At 41.4% G+C, this 18,360-nt stretch overlaps 1 protein-coding gene across 2 annotated transcripts in view; it reads left to right on the top strand.

Annotated features, from left to right (window-relative positions):
- Positions 1-418: 418 nt before the first annotated feature.
- Positions 419-18,360, top strand: part of LOC139756244 (uncharacterized) — a 234,671-nt gene continuing 216,729 nt past the window's right edge. Inside the window, exons 1-2 of one of the 2 annotated variants that reach the window (XM_071675425.1) lie at positions 419-557; positions 14,253-14,396. In XM_071675425.1, coding sequence (XP_071531526.1) covers positions 14,257-14,396 — 140 coding nt within the window. In that variant the 5' untranslated portion in view covers positions 419-557; positions 14,253-14,256. Of the gene's footprint in view, positions 558-638; positions 938-14,252; positions 14,397-18,360 lie in introns of those variants that run through there. The other variant, XM_071675424.1, reaches the window with a different exon arrangement.

Raw genomic sequence — 18,360 nt, 5'->3', positions numbered from 1 at the left:
GTCAGTGAGTCAGCGAGCCATCAATAGTGGTAGGTGTATGGTAGCCAGTCAGTCATTGGGCCATCAATAGTGGTAGTTGTAAGGTAGTCAGTCAGTCAGCGGGCCCTCAGTAGTGGTAATTGTATGGTTAAAGTAATCAGTCAGTCGGCAGATCAGTCAGTAGTGGTAGTTGTATAATAATTAGTCAGTCAGTCAGCGGATCAGCCTGTACAGGTATTTGTATGGTAGTCAGTCAGTTAGCAGACCAGTTAGTAGTAGTAGCTGTATGGTAGTAGTAGTCAGTCAGCGTACCAGTCAGTAGTAATAGTTGTATGGTAGCCAGTGACTCAGCAAACCAGTCATTAGTGGTAGCTGCATGGTGTTCATCCGTCAGCGGACCAGTCAGTAGTGGTAGATGTATAGTAGCCAATCAGAGGGGAGTAGTCAGTTGTGGTAGGTGTGTGGAAGCCAGTGTGTGGTAGGAGTGGTCAGTAGTGGTAGGTGTGTGGTAGTTCGTCCTGTGATAACCAGGGCAGCAGACGCCACCATCACAGCACGCGGCCCAACACCAACTCGCCGTAATTGAACCATTTTTTTTCTTGGTATTTGGTATTTATATGTTGGATAGGACTTGCCCTTGGTCAAGATATCTATATACTTATTTGTCTTGTCCTTCCAGTGGATAGATAAATGGATTTATTACAGTTTTGTAGTAAGATGTGGCCAGATATGGGGGTTGGAAGCGTTAGGAGTGAGATAGTTTTATTATTATGTTTGTTCTTGTGGTAACCATATACGTTACTGACCTTATGACAGTTATATGTGGTCACTCATTACCTATGGTAGTGAGGCAATGACTGTACAACAGTTGGACTTGTCTGATGGCGTTGTGGTTTAGTGCTGGTGTGACCAGTCACCAGACCTGACACTACCACCATCAGCCATTAATGATCATTAGGTATATTATTAGTAACCGTTTTATAATTTTAGGTGTTCGCCTACAATGTCGGATCTAACTACACTGATAGTAAAGTACCAGTCATCATAATATTGACAGTAATGATAACATTATAACGTTGCTTACATATCTGTAGTCTGGTTAAGGTCCCTCTGTAATGTCGGTACAATAGTGAACAATTTCAAGGTACTGGTAATACTATACGGGCCTCCTCTTATAATGATAGTTCTTCCAAATTCTCTAAGATATAAGCTCTTTTTTTAAGTTGTGTTAAATGCATAGGGCTGTTCCTTAAATATCTTTTAACTTATTAATCCTCGTATTGGTGCACTTTGGAATTAGCCTCTGCTTCTTTTGTAACTGTTGTATTTCTTCAAGCTGGTCGAGAGTGTGTGTGTCCAAGTTATGAACCGCTTCTGACAGAGCCTTTCATGTACCTTGTAGTTATTACCAGTAATTTTTTGCAAGATTCCTGTTGTATCTTGCTTTAAAAAGATATTTTTGGTGTCTTCTTTTCTATGTGCTTGTGTATGGTGTAGCAGTTAGTGTTGCTGACCATGATGTATTCTTAAGCCAACCAGAGTTGAACCCTTGTAGGTTTGAATTCTGGTTACAGCAGGTGGTCCACAGGCCACATGGATATTCAACCTTACCTTAGGGCTGGTTGATGAATTAGGTATCTGCCTTATGGATTGGACATATGGAGAGAATGAGTGAAGAAAGATTGACAAAGAGGATATATATGTGTCAGAGGTAGAGGGAATGAGGAGAAGTGGGAGACCAAATTGGAGGTGGAAGGATGGAGTGAAAAAAGATTTTGAGTGATTAGGGCCTGAATATACAGTAGGGTAAAAGGCGTGCAAGAAATAGAGTGAGTTGGAACAATGAACCAGGGCATGTGAAGTGCCTGGGGTAAACCATAGAAAGATCTGTGGAGCCTGGGTGTGGACAGAAAGGTGCCGTTTTGGTGCATTACACATGACAGCTGAAGACTGAGTGTGATCGAATGTGGCCTTTTTTGTCTGTTTTCCTGGCATTACCTTGCTGAAGTGGGGTTACAGATGCTGTTTCCTATGGGGTAGGGTAGCACCAGGAATGGATGATGGCAAGCAAGTATAAATATGTACATGTGTATATATATGTATATATATGTATATCCCTGAGGATAGGGGAGCAAGAATACTTCCCATGTATTCCCTGCGTGTCGTAGAAGGCGACTAAAAGGGGAGGGAGCGAGGGGCTGGAAATCCTCCCCTCTCGTTTTTTTTTTAATTTTCCAAAAGAAGGAACAGAGACTTGGGCCAGGTGAGGGTAGTCCCTCAAAGGCCCAGTCATCTGTTCTTAACACTACCTCGCTAATGCGGGAAATGGCGAATAGTTTGAAAGAAAGAAAGAAATATGTATATGTATATGTATGTATATATATATGTATGTATATGTATGTATATATATATGTATATGATAGAGTTGATAGAGATGCTCTGTGGAAGGTATTAAGAATATATGGTGTGGGAGGAAAGTTGTTAGAAGCAGTGAAAAGTTTTTATCGAGGATGTAAGGCATGTGTACGTGTAGGAAGAGAGGAAAGTGATTGGTTCTCAGTGAATGTAGGTTTGCGGCAGGGGTGTGTGATGTCTCCATGGTTGTTTAATTTGTTTATGGATGGGGTTGTTAGGGAGGTAAATGCAAGAGTTTTGGAAAGAGGGGCAAGTATGAAGTCTGTTGGGGATGAGAGAGCTTGGGAAGTGAGTCAGTTGTTGTTCGCTGATGATACAGCGCTGGTGGCTGATTCATGTGAGAAACTGCAGAAGCTGGTGACTGAGTTTGGTAAAGTGTGTGGAAGAAGAAAGTTAAGAGTAAATGTGAATAAGAGCAAGGTTATTAGGTACAGTAGGGTTGAGGGTCAAGTCAATTGGGAGGTGAGTTTGAATGGAGAAAAACTGGAGGAAGTGAAGTGTTTTAGATATCTGGGAGTGGATCTGGCAGCGGATGGAACCATGGAAGCGGAAGTGGATCATAGGGTGGGGGAGGGGGCGAAAATTCTGGGGGCCTTGAAGAATGTGTGGAAGTCGAGAACATTATCTCGGAAAGCAAAAATGGGTATGTTTGAAGGAATAGTGGTTCCAACAATGTTGTATGGTTGCGAGGCGTGGGCTATGGATAGAGTTGTGTGCAGGAGGATGGATGTGCTGGAAATGAGATATTTGAGGACAATGTGTGATGTGAGGTGGTTTGATCGAGTGAGTAACGTAAGGGTAAGAGGGATGTGTGGAAATAAAAAGAGCGTGGTTGAGAGAGCAGAAGAGGGTGTTTTGAAGTGGTTTGGGCACATGGAGAGAATGAGTGAGGAAAGATTGACCAAGAGGATATATGTGTCGGAGGTGGAGGGAACGAGGAGAAGAGGGAGACCAAATTGGAGGTGGAAAGATGGAGTGAAAAAGATTTTGTGTGATCGGGGCCTGAACATGCAGGAGGGTGAAAGGAGGGCAAGGAATAGAGTGAATTGGATCAATGTGGTATACCTGGGTTGACGTGCTGTCAGTGGATTGAATCAGGCATGTGAAGCGTCTGGGGTAAACCATGGAAAGCTGTGTAGGTATGTATATTTGCGTGTGTGGACGTATGTATATACATGTGTATGGGGGGGGTTGGGCCATTTCTTTCGTCTGTTTCCTTGCGCTACCTCGCAAACACGGGAGACAGCGACAAAGTATAAAAATATATATATATATATATATATATATATATTTTTTTTTTTTTTGCTTTGTCGCTGTCTCCCGCGTTGGCGAGGTAGCGCAAGGAAACAGATGAAAGATATGGCCCAACCCACCCCCATACACATGTATATACATACACGTCCACACACGCAAATATACATACCTACACAGCTTTCCATGGTTTACCCCAGACGCTTCACATGCCTGATTCAATCCACTGACAGCACGTCAACCCAGGTATACCACATTGATCCAATTCACTCTATTCCTTGCCCTCCTTTCACCCTCCTGCATGTTCAGGCCCCGATCACACAAAATCTTTTTCACTCCATCTTTCCACCTCCAATTTGGTCTCCCACTTCTCCACGTTCCCTCCACCTCCAACACATATATCCTCTTTCTCAATCTTTCCTCACTCATTCTCTCCATGTGCCCAAACCATTTCAAAACACCCTCTTCTGCTCTCTCAACCATGCTCTTTTTATTTCCACACATCTCTCTTACCCTTACGTTACTTACTCGATCAAACCCCCTCACACCACACATTGTCCTCAAACATCTCATTTCCAGCACATCCATCCTCCTGCGCACAACTCTATCCATAGCCCACGCCTTGCAACCATACAACATTGTTGGAACCACTATTCCTTCAAACATACCCATTTTTGCTTCCCGAGATAATGTTCTCGACTTCCACACATTCTTCAAGGCTTCCAGAATTTTCGCCCCCTCCCCCACCCTATGATCCACTTCCACTTCCATGGTTCCATCCGCTGCCAGATCCACTCCCAGATATCTAAAACACTTTACTTCCTCCAGTTTTTCTCCATTCAAACTTACCTCCCAATTGACTTGACCCTCAACCCTACTGTACCTAATAACCTTGCTCTTATTCACATTTACTCTTAACTTTCTTCTTTCACACACTTTACCAAACTCAGTCACCAGCTTCTGCAGTTTCTCACATGAATCAGCCACCAGCGCTGTATCATCAGCGAACAACAACTGACTCACTTCCCAAGCTCTCTCATCCACAACAGACTTCATACTTGCCCTTCTTTCCAAAACTCTTGCATTCACCTCCCTAACAACCCCATCCATAAACAAATTAAACAACCATGGAGACATCACACACCCCTGCCGCAAACCTACATTCACTGAGAACCAATCACTTTCCTCTCTTCCTACACGTACACATGCCTTACATCCTCGATAAAAACTTTTCACTGCTTCTAACAACTTGCATCCCACACCATATATTCTTATATATATATATATTTTATTATTTATTTATTTTGCTTTGTCGCTGTCTCCCGTGTTTGCGAGGTAGCGCAAGGAAACAGACGAAAGAAATGGCCCAACCCACCCCGATACACATACATATACATACACGTCCACACACACAAATAAACATACCTATACATCTCAATGTACACATATATATATACACACACAGACACATACATATATACCCATGCACACAATTCACACTGTCTGCCTTTATTCACTCCCATCGCCACCTCGCCACACATGGAATACCATCCCCCTCCCCCCTCATGTGTGCGAGGTAGCGCTAGGAAAAGACAACAAAGGCCCCATTCGTTCACACTCAGTCTCTAGCTGTCATGCAATAATGCCCGAAATCACAGCTCCCTTTCCACATCCAGGCCCAGCACAACTTTCCATGGTTTACCCCAGACGCTTCACATACCCTGATTCAATCCACTGACAGCACGTCAACCCCGGTATACCACATCGATCCAGTTCACTCTAATCCTTGCCCGCCTTTCACCCTCCTGCATGTTCAGGCCCCGATCACTCAAAATCTTTTTCACTCCATCTTTCCACCTCCAATTTGGTCTCCCACTTCTCCTCGTTCCCTCCACCTCCGACACATATATCCTCTTGGTCAATGTTTCCTCACTCATTCTCTTCATGTGCCCAAACCATTTCAAAATACCCTCTTCTGCTCTCTCAACCACGCTCTTGCGAGGTAGCGCAAGGAAACAGACGAAAGAAATGGCCCAACCCACCCCCATACACATGTATATACATACGTCCACACACGCGAATATACATACCTACACAGCTTTCCATGGTTTACCCCAGACGCTTCACATTCCCTGATTCAATCCACTGACAGCACGTCAACCCCGGTATACCACATCGATCCAATTCACTCTATTCCTTGCCCTCCTTTCACCCTCCTGCATGTTCAGGCCCCGATCACACAAAATCTTTTTCACTCCATCTTTCCACCTCCAATTTGGTCTCCCACTTCTCCTCGTTCCCTCCACCTCCGACACATATATCCTCTTGGTCAATCTTTCCTCACTCATTCTCTCCATGTGCCCAAACCATTTCAAAACACCCTCTTCTGCTCTCTCAACCACGCTCTTTTTATTTCCACACATCTCTCTTACCCTTACGTTACTTACTCGATCAAACCACCTCACACCACACATTGTCCTCAAACATCTCATTTCCAGCACCTCCACCCTCCTGCGCACAACTCTATCCATAGCCCACGCCTCGCAACCATACAACATTGTTGGAACCGCTATTCCTTCAAACATACCCATTTTTGCTTTCCGAGATAATGTTCTCGACTTCCACACATTCTTCAAGGCTCCCTGGATTTTCGCCCCCTCCCCCACCCTATGATTCACTTCCGCTTCCATGGTTCCATCCGCTGCCAGATCCACTCCCAGATATCTAAAACACTTTACTTCCTCCAGTTTTTCTCCATTCAAACTTACCTCCCAATTGACTTGACCCTCAACCCTACTGTACCTAATAACCTTGCTCTTATTCACATTTACTCTTAACCTTCTTCTTTCGCACACTTTACCAAACTCAGTCACCAGCTTCTGCAGTTTCTCACATGAATCAGCCACCAGCGCGGAATCATCAGCGAACAACAACTGACTCACTTCCCAAGCTCTCTCATCCACAACAGACTTCATACTTGCCCCTCTTTCCAAAACTCTTGCATTCACCTCCCTAACAACCCCATCCATAAACAAATTAAACAACCATGGAGACATCAGACACCCCTGCCGCAAACCTACATTCACTGAGAACCAATCACTTTCCTCTCTTCCTACACGTACACATGCCATACATCCTCGATAAAAACTTTTCACTGCTTCTAACAACTTGCCTCCCACACCATATATTCTTAATACCTTCCACAGAGCATCTCTATCAACTCTATCATATGCCTTCTCCAGATCCATAAATGCTACATACAAATCCATTTGCTTTTCTAAGTATTTCTCACATACATTCTTCAAAGCAAACACCTGATCCACACATCCTCTACCACTTCTGAAACCACACTGCTCTTCCCCAATCTGATACTCTGTACATGCCTTCACCCTCTCAATCAATACCCTCCCATATAATTTACCAGGAATACTCAACAAACTTATACCTTTGTAATTTGAGCACTCACTCTTATCCCCTTTGCCTTTGTACAATGGCACTATGCACGCATTCCGCCAATCCTCAGGCAGCTCACCATGAGTCATACATACATTAAATAACCTTACCAACTAGTCAATAATACAGTCACCCCCTTTTTTTTAATAAATTCCAGTGCAGTACCATCCAAACCTGCTGCCTTGCCGGCTTTCATCTTCCGCAAAGCTTTTACTACCTCTTCTCTGTCTACCAAATCATTTTCCCTAACCCTCTCACTTTGCACACCACCTCGACCAAAACACCCTATATCTGCCACTCTATCATCAAACACATTCAACAAACCTTCAAAATACTCACTCCATCTCCTTCTCACATCCCCACTACTTGTTATCACCTCCACATTTGCGCCCTTCACTGAAGTTCCCATTTGCTCCCTTGTCTTACGCACTTTATTTACCTCCTTCCAGAACATCTTTTTATTCTCCCTAAAATTTAATGATACTCTCTCACCCCAACTCTCATTTGCCCTCTTTTTCACCTCTTGCACCTTTCTCTTGACCTCCTGTCTCTTTCTTTTATACATCTCCCACTCAATTGCATTTTTTCCCTCTCTCTTCTCTTTCACTAATAATCTTACTTCTTCATCCCACCACTCACTACCCTTTCTAATCAACCCACCTCCCACTCTTCTCATGCCACAAGCATCTTTTGCGCAATCCATCACTGATTCCCTAAATACATCCCATTCCTCCCCCACTCCCCTTACTTCCATTGTTCTCACCATTTTATATATATATATATATATATATATATATATATATATATATATATATATATATATATATATACATATACATATCGCGTGGGCTATAGAGTTGTGCAGAGGAGGGTGGATGTGCTGGAAGTGAGATGTTTGAGGACAATATGTGGTGTGAGGTGGTTTGATCGAGTAAGTAATGAAAGGGTAAGAGAGATGTGTGGTAATAAAAAAGAGTGTGGTTGAGAGAACAGAAGAGGGTGTTTTGAAATGGTTTGGTCATATGGAGAGAATGAGTGAGGAAAGATTGACAAAGAGGATATATGTGTCAGAGGTGGAGGGAATGAGGAGAAGTGGGAGACCAAATTGTAGGTGGAAAGATGGAGTGAAAAAGATTCTGAGTGATTGGGGCCTGAACATGCAAGAGTGTGAAAGGCGTGCAAGGAATAGAGTGAATTGGAACGATGTGGTATACCAGGGTCGACTTGCTGTCAATGGATTGAACCAAGGCATGTGAAGTGGCCGGGGTAAACCATGGAAAGTTTTGTGTTGCCTGAATGTAGGAAGGGAGCTGTGGTTTCAGTGCATTATACATGACGGCTACAGACTGAGTGTGAACGAATGTGGCCTTTGTTGTCTTTTCCTAGCGCTACCTCGGGCACATGCAGGGGGAAGGGGTTGTCATTTCATGTGTGGCGGGGCGGTGACGGGATTGAATAAGGGCAGACAGTATGATTTATGTACATGTGCATATATGTATATGTCTGTGTGTGTGTATATATGTATACGTTGAGATGTATGGGTATGTAAATGTGCGTGTGTGGAGGTGTATGTATATACATTTGTATGTGGGTGGGTTGGGCCATTCTTTCATCTGTTTCCTTGCGCTACCTCGCTAACGCAGGAGACAGCGACAAAGTATAATAAAAGATAGATAATATAAGTATATGTATAGTACATGTATGGGCATTTGTGTGTATATATATATTTGTATATGAGGGGTTGGGCCATTTTTCGTCTGTTTCCTGGTGCTACCTCACTGATCACAGGAAACAATGATTTTTTTTTTTTTTTTTTTTTTTTTTTTTTTTGTCGCTGTCTCCCGCGTTTGCGAGGTAGCGCAAGGAGACAGACGAAAGAAATGGCCCAACCCACCCCCATACACATGTATATACACACGTCCCCACACGCAAATACGCATACCTACACAGCTTTCCATGGTTTACCCCAGACGCTTCACATGCCCTGATTCAATCCACTGACAGCACGTCAACCCCGGTATACCACATCGCTCCAATTCACTCTATTCCTTGCCCTCCTTTCACCCTCCTGCATGTTCAGGCCCCGATCACACAAAATCTTTTTCACTCCATCTTTCCACCTCCAATTTGGTCTCCCTGTTCTCCTCGTTCCCTCCACCTCCGACACATATATTTTCTTGGTCAATCTTTCCTCACTCATTCTCTCCATGTGCCTGAACCATTTCAAAACACCCTCTTCTGCTCTCTCAACCACGCTCTTTTTATTTCCACACACCTCTCTTACCCTTACGTTACTTACTCGATCAAACCACCTCACACCACACATTGTCCTCAAACATCTCATTTCCAGCACATCCATCCTCCTGTGCACAACTCTATCCATAGCCCACGCCTCGCAACCATACAACAATGTTGGAACCACTATTCCTTCAAACATACCCATTTTTGCTTTCTGAGATAATGTTCTCGACTTCCACACATTCTTCAAGGCTCCCAGAATTTTCGCCCCCTCCCCCACCCTATGATCCACTTCCGCTTCCATGGTTCCATCCGCTGCCAGATCCACTCCCAGATATCTAAAACACTTCACTTCCTCCAGTTTTTCTCCATTCAAACTCACCTCCCAATTGACTTGACCCTCAACCCTACTGTACCTAATAACCTTGCTCTTATTCACATTTACTCTTAACTTTCTTCTTTCACGCACTTTACCAAACTCAGTCACCAGCTTCTGCAGTTTCTCACATGAATCAGCCACCAGCGCTGTATCATCAGCGAACAACAACTGACTCACTTCCCAAGCTCTCTCATCCCCAACAGACTTCATACTTGCCCCTCTTTCCAAAACTCTTGCATTCACCTCCCTAACCACCCCATCCATAAACAAATTAAACAACCATGGAGACATCACACACCCCTGCCGCAAACCTACATTCACTGAGAACCAATCACTTTCCTCTCTTCCTACACGTACACATGCCTTACATCCTCGATAAAAACTTTTCACTGCTTCTAACAACTTGCCTCCCACACCGTATATTCTTAATACCTTCCACAGAGCATCTCTATCAACTCTATCATATGCCTTCTCCAGATCCATAAATGCTACATACAAATCCATTTGCTTTTCTAAGTATTTCTCACATACATTTTTCAAAGCAAACACCTGATCCACACATCCTCTACCACTTCTGAAACCACACTGCTCTTCCCCAATCTGATGCTCTGTACATGCCTTCACCCTCTCAATCAATATCCTCCCATATAATTTACCAGGAATACTCAACAAACTTATACCTCTGTAATTTGAGCACTCACTCTTATCCCCTTTGCCTTTGTACAATGGCACTATGCACGCATTCCGCCAATCCTCAGGCAGCTCACCATGAGTCATACATACATTAAATAACCTTACCAACCAGTCAACAATACAGTCACCCCCTTTTTTAATAAATTCCACTGCAATACCATCCAAACCTGCTGCCTTGCCGGCTTTCATCTTCCGCAAAGCTTTCACTACCTCTTCTCTGTTTACCAAATCATTTTCCCTAACCCTCTCACTTTGCACACCACCTCGACCAAAACACCCTATATCTGCCACTCTATCATCAAACACATTCAACAAACCTTCAAAATACTCACTCCATCTCCCTCTCACATCACCACTACTTGTTATCACCTCCCCATTTGCGCCCTTCACTGAAGTTCCCATTTGCTCCCTTGTCTTACGCACTTTATTTACCTCCTTCCAGAACATCTTTTTATTCTCCCTAAAATTTAATGATACTCTCTCACCCCAACTCTCATTTGCCCTTTTTTTCACCTCTTGCACCTTTCTCTTGACCTCCTGTCTCTTTCTTTTATACATCTCCCTCTCAATTTCATGATTATGTAAAAAAAATATATTTTTTTTGTTATACTTAATCACTGTTTCCCTGCATCAGCGAGGTAGCTCAAGGAAGTAGATGAAGAATGGCCCAACCCCTCATATACACATATATATACATAAATGCCCATACATGCTCATATACATACCTATACATTTCCATGTATACATATACATACATTGACATATACATATATACACATGTACATATTCATACTTTCTGCCTTCATCCATTCCTTTCTCCACTCCGTGACACAGGAAACAGCATCCCCCCCTCCCCTTCAATGAGGAAGTGTCAGGAAAAGACAAAAAGCCCACATTCTTTCAGACTCAGTCTCTATCTGTCATGTATAATGCACCCAAACCACAGCTCCCTTTCCTCATCCAAGCCCCACGGACCTTTCCATGGTTTACCCCAGACGCTTCACATGCCCTGGTTCAATCCACTGACAGCATGTCGACCTCAGTATACCACATCGTTCCAATGCACTCTTTTCCTTGCAAGCCTTTTACCCTCTTGTATTTTCAAGCTCCAATTGGTCAAAATTTTTTCACTCCATACTTCCACCTCTGATTTGGTCTCCCGCTTCTCTTTGTTCCCTCCACCTCTGACATATAAATCCTCTGTCAGTCTTTCCTCACTCATTCTCTCCATGTGTCCAAACCATTTCAATTCACCCTCTTCTGCTCTCTCAACCACACTTATTTTGTTTCTACACATCTCTCTCACCCTTTCATTACTTAATCAAACCACCTCTCATCACATATTATCATCAAACATCTCATTTCCAACACATCCACCCTCCTCCGTACAACCCTATCTACAGCCCATGCCTCGCATCCATATAACATTGTTGGAACCACTATTCCTTCAAACATACTCATTTTCGCTCCGAGATAATGTTCTCGCCTTCCACACATCCTTCAACACTCCCAGAAGCTTTTCCCCCTTCCCAACCTGTGACTCATTTCTGCTTCCATGGTTCCATTCACTGCTAAGTCCTTTCCCAGATATCAAAACACTTCACTCACTTCCTCCAGTTTTTCTTCATTCAAACTTACCTTCCAATTAACTTGTCCCTCAACCCTACTAAACCTAATAAACTTGCTCTTATTCACAATTAACTCTCAGCTTTCTCCTTTTGCACACTTTACCAAACTCAGTCACCAATTTCTGCAGTTTCTTACCCAAATCAGCCACCAGTGCTGTATTATAAGCGAACAACAACTGACTCACTTCCGAGGCCCAGAGCAGACTGCATACTTGTCCCTTTCTCCAAAACTCTTGCATTCACCTCCCTAACCACTGCATCCATAAACAAATTAAACAACCGTGGAGACATCACGCACCACTTCCGCAAACTGACATTCACTGGGAACCAATCACTTTCTTCTCTTCCTACTTGTACACATGTCTTATATCCTTGGTAAAAACTTTTCACTACTTCTAGCAACTTACCTCCCACACCATATACTTTTAATACCTTCCACAAAGCATCTCTATCAACTGTATCATATGCAGGAAAACAGACAAAAAAGGCCACATGCGTTCACACTATCTCAAGCTGTCATGTGTGATGCACCGAAAGCATAACTCCCTAACCGCACCCAGGCCTTACAGACTTTTCTATGGTTTACTCCAGATGTTTCACATGCCCTGGTTCAGTCCGTTGACAGCACATTGACCCTGTTATACCACAGCGTTCAAATAGCAAGTGTACATGAAATGCAGGTAAAACCACAAAGATACAGAAAATATGAAGTGTCAAGCAATTTCAAATCATTACATTGTCAGGGCAGGGTACATTTAGAAATGAACCTAAATATAACATATCAGCCACCACTGGGTAAGGCAGGCAGATAGATTAAGAAACAGTTTAAGGGATTAGGGCACAAGTCACTCATAAGTTAATTTCAGATTAATCTATATTCTGGGAAACATTTAAAAAGATTTTCACATGGTTATTTATAGAAACCAACGTTTTGATTCATATTAATTTCCCGTCACTCTTAATGTCTCTAACCCCATACTTTACCTGCCCTCCCGCTTCCTCTCCCCAAACTTCCCTGGTCCATTCTACCCTCTTCCTCTTAAATGTGGTTTCACATGCAGCCAGAACATCAAGGTTTCTTTCATCAAACATAGCACCTGTTTCTCCCTTTTTTCTTATCCTGGATACATCCTATCACATTAAGACATGCCAGCCAGAGCTGCTGAAAAGAAATCTTTCTTATGTCCTTGATTTTTGGAAAAGTGATAATACAAGGGGAAGGGGGGGTGGGGGAGAGAGAGAGAGAGAGAGAGAGAGAGAGAGAGAGAGAGAGAGAGAGAGAGAGAGAGAGAGAATGGATTTCTGTCCCCTTGCTCCAACCCTTATTAATTGCCTGATCTCACATGATGGAGATAATTGGGTAGAATTCTTACCTCCCCAATTTGATTTCCTGGCATTTCCAGTTGAGGTTCACCTCACCTGGTATATGCAAGCCAACTTTGCCTCTTTTCTGTCCTTTTGTTTTACTTCAGCATTTCTTAATTTCAAGCTGTAACAGGCCTGTGCACATTTACTAGTATTCATTGAATGATTGTAGGTGTAGGGTTGCTTGTCATCACTTCATTTCCACATAACTTTACTTGTGTACCACATCGCTTCTGTGCCATGATGTCATGTGCCTGGATAGAGTCCTGTATAGTAACTGACCAGTGAATTACCATCAGCTGCTCTCATGTTTTTCGTAACATACAAAGGGAGTTAATCCTTATGGATTCATTTCATTATGGGGAATCAAAACATTGATTTGACCTTACACTGAGCAAGAGCTGTCTCAGATGCTGAAAAGACTCAGATTAAGGAAGAGAGATGGTTTGCATCTTTCTAGACCATTTTTTTATACAAAGAGAATGTGTTGATTGAGAGTGAATTTTTTAATTTAAAAAATGACAGATCTATGTTACTTCAATAAAATTTGATGTAGGATTGTCTGTTAGAAATGCCGTGTTATACAACTTTTGAAAGTATTATAATGCATTGTCACTGCAAAAGAATCTGTTGTACATTAGTCAGGACGTTAGATCCTCGTATCATCGTCTGGTTGTTAGATTTCAAGAATGATTATTCAGATATGTAGTGGTTTTCTCATATATGTGGATATTATATTATGATCTGGTTGCATTAGTTTAGGAAATAATTGACCAGATAGATTCAAACCATTTTCTGAGTAATATACTGTAATATATTAAGGTTTTCTTATCACCTTTGAAAACTTACAGCAAGATGTGGGCCCCTATACACATGCGTAAGATATTTGTAGGAGGCATTGATTACACTACGACAGATGAAAGTTTAAAGGAACATTTCTCGCAGTGGGGAGAGGTAGTTGATGCTGTCGTTATGAAGGACCAAGCTAATAATCGGTAAGCATTGGTTAACTATCTGCTGTACCTTTTTACATTGTTTCTGTTTTCATTTACTTCATGATTATTTTCAGATATCTTCCTCTTTTGTATCCCTATCACTTTCCTCCACATTTTTGTTTACTTTTCTCAGTTTTCTTTATTGTGTCCTTTCTTGGTTTATATAAAGAAAGTTAAATGTTATGTTATGAGTAGAATTATTATCTTTTTGAGAGGAGGGAGACTGAAGTAGTTGATTGTGCAGTGTCATATAGATTCAAATAAACTTATTGTGGTGTAGTTGATTGTGCAGTGTCATATAGATTCAAATAAACTTATTGTGGTGAACTGCAAGGTTGGGATGGGTAATTTTATTTTTTGAAGAGATGAGGGAACTTAAATACTACGCTGCACATTGGAAGAAAAAATAAAGGGAAGAGTGGTATACTTACCAATCTTCAAATCCCTTCAACAGTATTTTGCCCAAGACAGGACTAGTGTGTTGGGATCACTGCATATCTTGCTTGATTTAAATGCCCTTACTTCTTTCACTTTGTACATGCCTTTTGTAATCACAATTTCTTGGTTGATCAGGTACTTTTTCAAACTTTCCATCAGGTTTTCATTTTGAGTTTCCATGCTTATCCTGATAGAACATTTAAGAGTCTCTTTATTGTTTTTGTAAGGTGCTCATATATTTTTGTTTGGTGTCTTTTTACTGCCTATCTAGGAATACTTGCAAACTTAATCACTCTAACCACATGTAAGGTTTGTTATTCATGTAAATTAATTTGTTTTTTGTTCCTTTATTTGCTGCCATGCATAGATAACCTTTTATGCTATAAAAAGTTGGTCTTGTCTGTACCCAGTCAGGACATGTCAAGGAAGTTACCACATGCCTAATGATTAACCCCATCCCCAATACATGGTTGCCAATACTTCATCCATTTCCTTGACAGGATAGAAATTGCTGGCTGTTGGGTTGATATATTGTCTGGTAAGCAGGAAGGTTGTCCTGGCAATATGGGAAGTAGGAAGCAGAAAATTGCAGAGATGAGTGGTTACATCAGTGACATGCCAAGGAAGTTGCCAGAAGCATGATGACTAACTCTCCCACACAGTTGCCAATTGTAGGGTCTCAGTATAGTATGGTTTGATATGACAATTTTGATATGTCATGGGTACCTCAATCGCTCTCATTTTTTTTTTTATAAAGCAAGCTGTCATGATGTAACATGAACTAACTGGCTGCGTGCCATGGGGTGCCAATGCTGCGCGTACCATACTACCCACCATGTCAATTCTCTGCTCTCATTCAGAGCGTAAGGATGCAGTGTTTGCCACTCTTATATTAATACACTTCTGCCCACTTCAGCCAGTCAATGCTATGCCTAAGCATCTAGCAAACTACTAAAAGTGAGTCTGTTTAAGATACTGAATGAACTGGAGTGTGGGTCTAGCACTTCAGCAATTGCTCGCCTTTATGGCTTTAATGAGAGTTGCATCTACACATTAAAGAGGAGAAGCAGATCTTTCAAGAAAGCTTTTTTTATCCTTCTTTTCTGAAGCTGACATGTGAAAATGGAAAATTCTCTTCCAGTTTAGCCCACATCATCCACAAATCAGTGTTTTCCTTACCCTAAAAATTTGGGAATTTCATGATTAATGGATATTTTTATTCTTGAGTAAAGAAAACAATGTATAGGAGTAAGTTGAGCTCATACCCAGAGTTTTAATTACAAGAATGAATATTACATAATCATCCAGCACATTCTGCCACATAACTGTGCTTAGCAGCACCAGAAATATGTTTGCCACAAAGTGAATATTACTTTTTATTTGTCTTGGTGAATTTAACATAGAATCAGTTGCTATGTTTTCTTACTTATTGCACACTTTGAGTTTTTTATTATTCTTATTATTATTATTATGTGCATAGAATAGATTGTAACACTTTTGGGAAATATAATATGTTACATGTGGATAGCATTATCTGAAGAGGGTCATGTTCAGCCTAATTATTGTGCACTCCAGTTTTAACAACATATATCAGTTTGGTGAAGAAAAATTAAAAAGTATATTATAATTGAATATTATCCATTCTTACAGCAATAGCACATGGTAAATAATAAATAAAGATTTGTGCAGTTGCTATAAAATGAAAAGAAGATTGTTTTTAATCATATAATCAATGTATCTCTTCCTTATCATCCACTCTCTTTTAACTTACTTCTAAAATGGAAATAACTGGCTAGAGCACCACTATATATGAATACAGGTTCACAACATGCCATGCAGAAACATGTCACCACCATCTCACTTGTCACCATTCACCTCACACAGCTCCTGATTACTAGCACAAGCTATTTCTAATTCACATACAGAAATACATGGCATTGATATTATTCAGTAGGTTATTGACTAATTGATATACTAAAAAGGATTTACAGGGTACATTCATAGGAAAATACCACTATAGAAATATGGATGGTGCAGCTGTGAACAGTTTAGAATGTGTTCAGATCAGGGAGGAGAGTGGTTGGTCATTTCTTATTTGAAAATGTACATCATACTGGTGAATGATATGGTAATAAGTATTCTATATATGAATACTTTTTTTTTACCAATTATCTTCAATATGTTCTTACCCAGTGGATGAACAAATGGTTATCTACATGGTCAGAAAAAAATATGAGAAAAACATAACTTGCATCTGGAGTCATATAACTTGTTTTGAAAATTTTCATCATTTACTTGCTGAATGTTTAGGTAAATTATAATCTGTGTATATATAGTGATGGATGATTACAATGCAAAGGTGAGTAATGTGGCAGTTGAGGGTATAATTGGTGTACTTAGGGTGTTCAGTGTTGTAAATGGAAATGGTGAAGAGCTTTTAGATTTGTGTGCTGAAAAAGGACTGGTGATTGGGAATACCTTGTTTAAGAAGAGAGATATGCATAAGTATACGCATGTGAGTAGGAGAGATGGCCAGAGAGCGTTATTGGATTACGTGTTAATTGATAGGCACATGAAAGAGAGACTTTTGGATGTTAATGTTTTGAGAGGGGCAACTGGAGGGATGTCTGATCATTATCTAGTGGAGGCGAAGGTGAAGATTTGTAGAGGTTTTCTGAAAAGAAGAGAGAATGTTGGGGTGAAGAGAGTGGTGAGAGTAAGTGAGCCTGGAAAGGAGATTTGTGTGAGGAAGTACCAGGAGAGATTGAGTGTGGAATGGAAAAAGGTGAGAGCAAATGACGTAAGGGGAGTGGGGGAGGGATGGGATGTATTTAGGGAAGCAGTGATGGCTCGGAGAAAAGATGCTTGTGGCATGAGACAGGTGAGAAATGGGCAGATTAGAAAGGGTAGGGATGAAGAAGTAAGATTGTTAGTGAAAGAGAAGAGAGAAGCATTTGGACGATTTTTGCAGGGAAGTAATGCGAATGACTGGGAGATGTATAAAGAAAGAGGCATGAGGTCAAGATAAAGGTGCAAGAGGTGAAAAAGAGGGCAAATGAGAGTTGGAGTGAGAGAGTATCATTAAGTTTTAGGGAGAATAAAAAGATGTTTTGGAAGGAGGTAAATAAAGTGCGTAAGACAAGAGAACAAATGGGAACATCGGTGAAGGGGGCTAATGGGGAGGTAATAACAATTAGTGGTGAAGTGAGAGGGAGATGGAGTGAGTATTTTGGAGGTTTGTTGAATGTGTTTGATGATAGACTGGCAGATATAGGGTATTTTGGTTAAGGTGGTGTGCAAAGTGAGAGGGTCAGGGAGAATGATTTGGTAAACAGAGAATAGGTAGTCAGCCCATAGGCCCATTAAAGCAACTCTGAAATAATGGCCTCTGTTAACAGAGAGATTTGGGCTAGACACAGTTTCCCTTACCATCTGGCTAACATCTGACAGCTGATGGCCATAATTGTATACATGCTTTTAAAGTTGTTCAGATACCAAACACAGTGGTAAAAAGTTATAGAAATAT

This window comes from Panulirus ornatus, chromosome 21, assembly GCF_036320965.1.
Source record: "Panulirus ornatus isolate Po-2019 chromosome 21, ASM3632096v1, whole genome shotgun sequence".
Taxonomy (NCBI): domain Eukaryota; kingdom Metazoa; phylum Arthropoda; class Malacostraca; order Decapoda; family Palinuridae; genus Panulirus; species Panulirus ornatus.
Note: the sequence above shows the minus strand (reverse complement) of the source record. Positions and strands in the feature narration are given on the sequence as shown.